This window comes from Myotis brandtii, unplaced genomic scaffold, assembly GCF_000412655.1.
Source record: "Myotis brandtii unplaced genomic scaffold, ASM41265v1 scaffold911, whole genome shotgun sequence".
Taxonomy (NCBI): Eukaryota; Metazoa; Chordata; class Mammalia; order Chiroptera; family Vespertilionidae; genus Myotis; species Myotis brandtii.
In genome coordinates this window covers 1686254-1696325 of record NW_005371751.1, presented here as the reverse complement: position 1 = coordinate 1696325, position 10072 = coordinate 1686254, and the positions used below count along the sequence as shown (strand labels likewise).

Below are 10072 nucleotides of genomic sequence, written 5' to 3'. Positions count from 1 at the left end.
AGAGGTTCAGCAAGAGGAGGGTGGCAGTAAAGGGCAGGACCCTTGAAAGTGTCTCTAAAGCAAATTTGGCAAATGAGAAAGGAAGAAGGCCACTTTTTCTATAAAGAATACAGGAACCCTTCTGACTAGGTGTTTACTAAGAGGGAACCTGAAGCCTGCTGGGTAGGTAAGACCAAGTCACAGAACCTAAATTGGATGTTTCCAACAACTCAGAAAACCGAGTTTTATTTTTAAATTTATACTTTCCTTAGCCCCAGTTTTCATTCATTCATTCATTCATTCATTCATTATTTCTTTATTAATTAGTTATTTCCTTCATTTGTGGATTCATGCAACAACTAGCTCAGGGTTCTTTGTGCCTTTGTGCCCAAATGTTGAGTGTCAGGTAGAGGTCAACCTGATATGTCTACTTGGAGATTGGGGGTTCCCTCACCCCATATAACATTCTCTCTCTCTCTCTCTCAACTACACAAACACACACACACACACACACACACACACACACACACACACACACACTGTTCACTATAGAGTCCTCCCTGCAACATCTGGTGAAGGATGGGTCCTGCTGTCAGTGACTTCCTGTCAGTGGCTGTAGATGGAATGAGTATGAGGTCTTCAATTTTGTGGGGTCAGTGGCTGAACTGAAACTTCAAAATTATGTTTTGTGGTGTTGATAAGTGTGAACTAAATGGTGTTAGATTCCAAAGGCTAACCTCACAGCAGTGTCTGCAAATCATTTCCTGCCCACTAGGGGGTGCACAAAGCTTATCTGTTTCTATAGTTCAGGCCCAGGAGTGACTAGAAGGAACTTTTACAAAGAGTAAATAGCCCAGTGCAGCGAGCATTGCACTCCCATGAACTAATTTCACCCTCCTAACAGCTCATAGTGTAAACAAATACACAGGACAGTTCAATAAGTTGCTTGCTTTGTGGCTTTGGAGAAAATAAGAATTCCTCTGTCCTCCATGTTATCTATGAAATGAACGTGAGACCTTAGCTGCAGAGCTGATGGAGATAAATGTCTGATAAGGTGGCTGAGTCAAATCTATCTTCCCTCCCTCCAGCTCACCTGGACCCTTCCCCTCACCTGTGCACAAGGGGGTGCACAAAGCTAGATCAGGTCACTGTCATCTCCTAACCCCTCACTCACGCATGTCCCCTCTTCCCACCCAGCATCCCCTCACTGCCAACTTCCTTAAAGAATCTTCTGCACCCTGCTCACTCCCTACCTGCTGTCTCGCCCCACTGCAGTCTGTCCTCCTGGGAATTTACTCACATCATCATCAACAACCACACACTTGATTATTCCCGCCTTGGACTCTCTTATTCCTGGCTACTGCGTCACCATGGTCTTGGGGTCTCCTATAATGGGACTGCTTTCCCTCTGCCTCCTTCCTTCCTGGGCTCCTGGCCCTTGTCAAAGACATCAATATAATTGTTAGGCAAGTTTCAGAACTATGAACGTTTCTCTGTGTGAAATGTGAAACCACCCAGGAGGAGGGCAGGAGAGGAGTAGATGTGTGAGGGAGGAGAGTCAGGAGAGGAAGGCTTAGGGCAGTAAGGAGGCGATTTCTTTCTGTGGATAAGGCAGTTCTCCAATATGAGACTAGAGTGGGTAACCATCACAAGGTGCCTATAAAAACTGCAGGTTCTAGCTTCCCTTTTAGAGAGCCTGGTGCAGAAGGTATGGAGTGAGTAAGGGACTCTAATGAGTTTCCACAAGTGTCCCAGGTGATTCTGATGCAAGGGGTCCCCAGGATCCCTTAGCAAAGCTGCACACCTGGCCCAGAGTAGGAAGTGTGGGGCTGCAGGTGCTGGGATGTGAGAGGCTCCAGCAGGGATACCCTGTTCTGCTGACCTGTCTTTTTCCACCCAGGTGAGTGGACCAAAGACGAGTTACTATGTGCTACATCTCCATCAGGTGAGTTGGTCAGGTTCTCTGCTTGGACCTCAGGCCCTGCTGAGCCCTTGACCCTCATTGACCCATAAATACCCTCGTTGACTCATAAATTCCCAGACCCTCAGGGAAACCTTCCCTGGCCAGGCTCCTCCACCACCTCCTCATCTCACTGCTGTGACACAGGCCCCTGTCCACAGGGAGATCCTGTCTCCTTTGAGTGTGTGTTTGGAGAGCAGAGACTAAGCTGTTGTGAGTGACCATTTCTGTTCCTCTTTCCAACAGCAGGCATACGTCAGCCACAGTCCTTATGTGGACAGGAGACTATAAATTTGGATATGAACCCTCCACGTGGCCACTTTTTTACAACTGAAACCCCATGTGATTGCCTTTGCTGTCCTCATCTGAGCCACTGGGCTCTGGTTTCCTGGGCAAAGGGCAGTGGTGGATGGAAAGGAGGGGTCAGGGATTAGGGGACAGGATGTAGATAAACTGGGGGTCTTCAGAGATTAACTTTTAGATGTTCATTTGATTTCTCTCTAGGCATCGAAGAAACTTCCAATAGTGAGTGTGTGTTTGCTGGGGTTGGGGAGGGTCATTGTACTCATCTGGTGATCAGGGTAGATTAGACCTGCCTTTGCCAACTTGACCCCGGGGAGTGGCCATAGGTCTGTGGGATGGGGAAGGGTAAGAAAGTTTTGAGAATGGTCAGGAAAGGTTGGAAAGTTGGAGGGATGGACTGGCAAAAGCAGGAAAAGGTTCAGCAAGAGGAGGGTGGCAGTAGAGGGCAGAACCCTTGGAAGTGTCTCTAAAGCAAATTTGGCAGATGAGAAAGGGAGCAGGCCACTTTTTCTATAAAGAATACAGGATCCCTTCTGACTAGGTGTTTACTAAGAGGGAACCTGAAGCCTGCTGGGTAGGGAAGACCCAATCTCAGAACCCAAATTGGAGGTTTCTAGCAACTCAGAAAACCGAGTTTTGTTTTTAAATTTATACTTTCCTTAGCCCCAGTTTTCATTCATTCATTCGTTCATTCATTATTTCATTATTAATTAGTTATTTCCTTCATTTGTGAATTCATGCAACAACCAGCTCAGGGTTCTGGGTGCCTTTGTGCCCAAATGTTGAGTGTCAGGTAGAGGTCAACCTGATATGTCTCCTTGGTGATTGGGGGTTCTATCACCACATATAACTTTCTCTCTCTCTCTCTCTCTCTCTCTCTCTCTCTCTCTCTCTCTCACACACACACACACACACACACACACACACACGTGTACATATTCATTGTTCACTATTGTCCTCACTGCAACATGTGGTGAAGGATGTGTCCTGCAGTCAGTCACCTCCTGTCACTGGCTGTAGATGGAGTGAGTATGAACTCTCCAGTATTGCAGGGTCAGTGGCTGAACTCAAACGACAAAATTATGTTTTTTGGTGTTGGTAAGTGTGAACTAAATGGAGTTAGATTCCAAAGACTAACCTCACAGCAGTGTCTGCAAATCATTTCCTGCCCACTAGGGGGTGCACAAAGCTTATCTGTTTCTATAGTTCAGGCCCAGGAGTGACTAGAAGGAACTTTTACAAAGAGTAAATAGCCCAGTGCAGCGAGCATTGCACTCCCATGAACTAATTTCACCCTCCTAACAGCTCATAGTGTAAACAAATACACAGAACAGTTCAATAAGTTGCTTGCTTTGTGGCTTTGGAGAAAATAAGAATTCCTTTGTCCTCCATGTTATCTATGAAATGAACGTGAGACCTTAGCTGCAGAGCTGATGGAGATAAATGTCTGATAAGGTGGCTGAGCCAAATCTATCTTCCCTCTCTCCTGTTTACCTGGACCCTTCCCCTGACCTGACCACAAGGTCAGTTCTCTGCCATCTCATAACCCCTTAGTCACGCATGTCCCCTCTTCCCACCCAGTGTCCCCTCACTGCCAACTTCCTTCAAGAATCTTCTGTGTTTGGGGAGCAGAGACTATGCTGTTGTGAGTGTCCATTTCTGTTCCTCTTTTTCACTCCCTACCTACTGTCCATGCCTCGCCCCAGTGCAGTCTGTTTTCCCTGGAATTTACTCACATCATCATCAACAACCACACACTTGATTATTCCCGCCTTGGACTCTCTTCTCTCAGGCTACTGCGTCACCATGGTCTTGGGGTCTCCTATAATGGGACTGCTTTTTCTCTGCCTCCTTCCTTCATGGGCTCCTGGCCCTTGTCATTTACCTAGTAAACATGATTGTTAGGAATTTCAGAACTTTGAAAATTTCTCTACGTGAAATGTGAAACTACCCAGGAGTAGTGTAGAAAGGACCCACATGTGTAGGGAAGAGATACGTCTGGCAGAGGAAGACAAAGTGTATGAAGAAGGTGATTTTATTTCCTTTGACAAGGCAGTTCTTCAATGTGAGACTAGAGTGAATAAGCATCACCCAGGTTCCTATGGAAACTGCAGGTTATAGCTTCCTTTTTAGAGAGCCTGGTGCAGAAGGTATGGAGTGAGGTCAGGGATTCTAATGAGTTTCCACAAGTGTCTGGGTGATTCTGATGCAAGGGGTCCCCAGGATCCCTGAGCAAAGCTGCACCCCAGGCCCAGAGGAGGAAGTGTGGGGCTGCAGGTGCTGGGATGTGAGAGGCTCCAGCAGGGATACCCTTGGCTCAGCTGACCCGGCTTCTTCCCACCTAGGCATTCTTCATATCACAGATGATGATTCAGATGATGATGATGATGATGATCAGAAAACCTTTTCAGCAGGTAAGTTGGCCATAATGCTTAGACCTTGACTTCCCCTTTTTAAATTTAAATTCTTTATTGTTTAAAGTATTACATATGTCTCCTTTTTCTCCCATTAACCTCTCCCTGGCTGTTCCCATCCCTCAGCACATGCCCTCACTTCCCTACTGTCTGTGTCCATGCCTTATGCTTATATACATGCATACAAGTCCTTTGGTTGATCTCTTACCGCCACCCTCCCCTGCCTTCCCTCTGAGGTTCGACAGTCTGTTTGATGCTTCTATGTCTCTGGCTCTATTGTTCATCAGTTTATGTTGTTCATTATATTCCACAAATGAGTGAGATCACGTGATATTTATCTTTGTCTGACTGGCCTATTTCACTTAGCATAATACTCTCCCGGTCCATCCATGCTGTTGCAAATGGTAAGTTTCTTCTTTTTTATAACAGCATAGCATTCCATTGTGTAGCTGTACCCCGGTTTCTTAATCCACTCATCTGCTGATGGGCACTTACGCTATTTCCAAATCTTAGCTATGGTAAATTGTGCTGCTATGAACATAGGGGTACCTTGACCCTCTTTGACCCATAAACACCCTGCTCACCAGTTTATCTACATCCTGTCCCCAGAGGAATGGTCTAATCTCAGCCCTGACAAACCCACAGGGAAACCTTCCCCAGACAGGCTCCTTCACCACCTCCTCATCTCACTGCTGTGACCCACACAGGCCCCTGTCCACAGGGAGATCCTGTCTCCTTTGAGTACTGGGGTAGGAGCGTGTGTGTTTGGGGAGCAGAGACTAAGCTGTAGTGAGTGACCACTTCTGTTCCTCTTTCCAACAGCAGGCATATGTCAGCCACAGTCCTTAAGTGGACAGAGACTGTAAAGTGGGATGTGATCCCTCCACAAGGCCCCTTTTTACCACTGAAACCCCACATGATTGCCTTGGCAATCCTCATCTGAGCCACTGGGCTCTGGTTCCCTGGGCAAAGGGCAGGGGTGGATGGAAAAGAGGGGTCAGGGAGTAGAGGGCAGAATGTAGACAGAGTCTTCAGAGATTAACTTTTAGGTGTTAATTTGATTTCTCTCTAGGCAGCAAAGAATGTTCCTGCCTCTGAAGAGATGAGTGTGTGTTTGCTGGGGTCGGGAGGGTCCTCATTGTACTCATCTGGTGAGCAGGGCAGAGTGCCCCTGCCTTTGGCACCATGGCCTCAGGGACAGGTCATAGTTTCTGTGGGTTCGAAGGGCCAGGAAGGGTCAAGAATGTGGAGGGATGGACTGAGATGGAGCAGAAAGAGATTAAGCAAGAGGGTGGCAGCAGTAGAGGGCGGAAGCTAGGAAGTGTCTCTCAAGGAAATTTGGGGGATGAGAAAGGGAGATGACCACTTGTCATTCTCTTTCTAGGAAGGGTGCAGGCACCCCTCGGTCTGGGTGTTCACTAAGAGGGAACCTGAGGCTGCTGGGTAGGAACGGCAGAGCTCAGAACCCAAATTGGAGGTTTCCAAACCACTCAGAAAACTGAGCTTTACTTCCAGACTTACAGTTTGGTCATGGCTACTTTTCATTCATTCATTTATTCATTCATTCGTTGATGCATGCAGGAAGCATTTATTAAAGACTCATTGGGCAGGAGGCATTTTCTGAGCACTGGGATAGGACAGTGAACCAAATAGAAATGCCTGCCTCCCTGGCGCTTCCATTCTAGTGACTTCTCACTCTCACTAGGGCCACCTTGAGGCCACCTCAGGTGTCCTGGCAGAAGCAGGCATCCCCCAACATCCACTCCTTGGTTAATTCCGTATAGACCCTGAAGATACAGGCACAAGTGCATGTATTACTAAGCACTTTATATACATATTCATATAATTGTCATGACACCCTCATTTTGAAGTCCAATGCTGGAATCTCTGACATTTTCATCTCTGGAGTCCAGTCTAGAACCCACATTATTTCCCACGTGTCAGAAGTGAGCATCTGGTCAGTTTCTTCCTCTTTCTGTGACCCTTTCCCAGATCCTCTCCTTTCGTCCCTGCATGTACCCCCACCTCATCTCAGCAGAGACTTTCCATCTTTCTAGCCGGTTGTGGCAATTCCAACCCAGAGCTCAACCATGTCATCTTCAGAGATGCTCTGGGTGAGCAGCTTGAAGGGAAGAGCAATTTTGCTCGTGTTGGAAGGAGAAGAATGGTCTGATCTGAGAATTGTCTGTTTTCTGTTTGGCATTAATGCCCGAGGGCAGATTTCTTTCCTTTTTTTCCCTTAAATTTTTTTTTTTATTAATTTCAGAGAGGAAGGGAGAGGGAAAGAGAGAGAAAAACATCAATGATGAGAGAGAATCATTGATTGGCTGCCTCTTGCACACCCCACACTGGGGATTGAGCCCACAACCTGGGCATGTGTCCTGATCCCTGACCAGGAGTCAAACTGTGACCTCTTGGTTCAGAGGTCTATACCAAAGGTCATTCCCAAAGCTAATCTGGAAGCCCCCATGGGCAGATTTCAAGCTGCTACAAGAGGAGGTTTCCCGGAACATAAAATCGGCCGAGCTCTCAAAGGACATGCAGGGTGTTGTGTTCTCCAACCTCCTGGCCGTGCTTAGGGACCGCGAGGCTCTTCAGGACCGCAAGGCTCTCCAGGACCTCATGGACAAGGTGAGGGGCCCCGCTGCTTCCTCAGCCTGATCCGACTTGTACATGGGGTATGTTTCAGGGGCACAGCCAAGGTGTGTGGGGAAAGGAAAATGGGGGTAATCTTAGTGGGATGAGAAGGATGTCTGAGGTTGGAGACTATGTCATGTGCCCAACGACCAGGGCCTGGAAGACAGCCCTCACAGACTGGGGGTGCTCCATATTCCTGGGGGTGCATGGAGCCATTACCCCCACTCCTTGGTTAATCACTTGTAGACGCAGAATTGACCGGCGAAGTCACTGATGTTATTATCACCATCATTAATAAGCCCTGTCTCCTATAGCTTGAACAGGAACCCTTTGGTCATTTGGATGGCCCTGGTGGCACCATCCTAACTGAACTGCGAAAGGACTCCCGCTATCCAGAGGTTGGCTCAAAGTGCCTCATCCTTTACCTGCTTGAAGCCTTAATGGGTAAGAGTGGTTTGGGAAGAGAATGGGGGTGGGCCCTCCAGAGCCCCAAAAGGGCTGCATTAGGTGCCACCTCTCCAAACCCCTTGACATGCTATGATTTTTCACCCTCACATCACAGGCCTCTCCGAGGTCAGCAGGGCTCAGTGTGATGAGCTTGCCCTGTGACAGAGCCTGAGGCCTGCAAGGCCAGCCAGGTTCATGCAGCGGATCAGTGGGGCGGTGATGCCAGGTCCAGCCACAGAAGCCCACCCTGGACCATGTTAGGTGGCTTCCTGGAGACCATCCCATGAGCATGAGCAGAAGGGGGACTTTCCAGGGCAGGGAACTTGACCTTCACGCCAGCGAGTTTTATTCCTCTGCCTCAGAGTTCGCTTCTAAAGGTCTCTGAGTTCACCGTGGGGACAGGAACATCTGACTCTTTCCCCAAATGTCCCCCTGTCCCCAGTGCTGAGTGACATCCAACATGTTCTGCTGGCTCAGTCCATGGAGAAGAGGATCCTCCTTCCGCAGAGGGACCTGGTGAGCAACCCCCAGGGGCCGGCGTCCTGGAAAAGAGTGAGGGAAGCAGGATAAGAATGGTTCTGAGAAAGGAGAGATGACTGGGGTTGCTGCTGGGAGGGGAGGGGAGGTCCTGGTGTGGGCCTGGGAAATCCAAGCTGCATCTCTGTCTGGGAAACAGGCCCAGTGGGCATGAGTCTACCTGGGGAAGGTCTCAGTTTCCATGGCAACCCTGCAGATCCCCCCTCCGCCCCCCCAGTTCTAAAATAGCCATCTAGGAATACAGGTTTGGGGAGCTCAGGGTATCTGAGTTATACCCCTGCTGTACTCACAAGGGTACCATTTGCAAATTGGACGCTCTCTCTCTGTATGCATATATATGTAAGTACGTATGTGTGTGTAGACGCGTACATACACACATTGCACACACAGGCATACACACACAATTCCAAACCCCACTATTCTGCTGAGTAAGTGTCAGTGTCCCTATTTATCAGCTGAGGAGCCAGTGCTCAGTGATTTCCAACAACGTGTCCGTGGTCACACTGACCGCAATATAGGAACAAGTCGAGACCCCAGAGCTCCTGCCCCCACAGTCACCCTGCATGACCCCTGGCCCTTGGGACCAAAGGTTCTCTCTTCCTGACCTCAGAGGCTGGCCTGTAACATCTGATACTGTTTCTTCAAGGTAAGGAGCATCCTGGAGCCCAACTTCAACTGCTCTGAGAACACTCCCTTTACCCTCCAGCCTGAGCTCCTGGCCCCACTCCAGGGGGAGGGCTTGGCCATTACCTATGGGCTGCTGGACGAGTGTGGCCTGGAGATGGAGCTGAACAGCCCCAGGTCTACCTGGGACCCGAGAGCCAAGGAGCCCCTGTCTGCCCTCTATGGGGCCCTCTCCGTGCTGAGCCAGCTTGCTGAGGCCTGAGCCCTCCTGGGGGCAGGCAGGGAGTCCGTCCAGTGAGGCTAGTCAGTCCTGGTCCGTCCTTTGCTGCAAACACCCCCAGGCTCTTCTCTGTATCTGAGTCTATATCTATTCCACAAATAAGTGATAAGTCTTTGTCTTTGATTTATTTCGCTTAGCACAAGACCCTCAAGGTTGGTCCATGTTGTCACAAACCACAGACGACTCTGGCTGCTGAGTGGGGGGATGGGTTGGAAGGTTGGGGGCCCACGTGGATGTAGGGAGAACATTGAAGGAGTTTCTCTAATTGCCCAGGCACTCAGTGGTATAATTTAAAAGATCAGTGGTATATCTGAAAAGGTAGGAGCTTGAAAAGTAGATACATTTAATTCTGGTTGAAATAGATCCCAGGAATACTTGGGGGATATATATGTAAACTCATAGGATCACATTCTTGTGCTTCTTCTATTGAATGACTCAGATTGGCGCTATTTTCTAATGAATTTATAATTTACACCAGAAGGTGGCAGCACTGACACACAGAAGGAAGCTTGTTGGTGATGGCAGACACTTTCCTTGATTTGCTTTGGGACTTGTGAGTAAAGGCAGACCCCTTTCTCTGCTCTGCTCTCCCACCTCTCTCCCCCCGCCCTCCCTTTTCCCTTCTCCTTTGCTGCCTCCCTGCTGCATTTAACGTGGAATAGGCTGGGAGAAATGGGGCTGGGCCAGAGGGGGTCAACACTGGCTTCTTTTTATAGCCTCTGAACCTTCCTTTTAAACACTGCATTGGTTGTATTGAATAATTCCCATAAAGAGCTGTGGGAGGTACGAGTGAGTTATGGGGAACTTAGAGCTGTTTCCAGTGTTTCCGGAAACACCAGCCCTTCTGCTGGGATTACTATGGATTCTGTGGGAAATCTGTTGTCTCATGCT

At 48.6% G+C, this 10072-nt stretch overlaps 1 protein-coding gene across 1 annotated transcript; it reads left to right on the top strand.

Moving 5' to 3' along the window:
* The first annotated feature begins 4219 nt into the window (after positions 1-4219).
* LOC102258417 (gasdermin-C-like) lies at positions 4220-9571 on the top strand. The gene is made up of 6 exons (XM_014532763.1): positions 4220-4307; positions 4588-4656; positions 7133-7287; positions 7608-7737; positions 8183-8256; positions 8924-9571. The coding sequence occupies exons 1-6, from the start codon at positions 4220-4222 to the stop codon at positions 9161-9163; spliced, it is 756 nt and encodes a 251-aa protein (XP_014388249.1). The 3' UTR covers positions 9164-9571.
* The last annotated feature ends 501 nt before the right edge of the window (positions 9572-10072 follow it).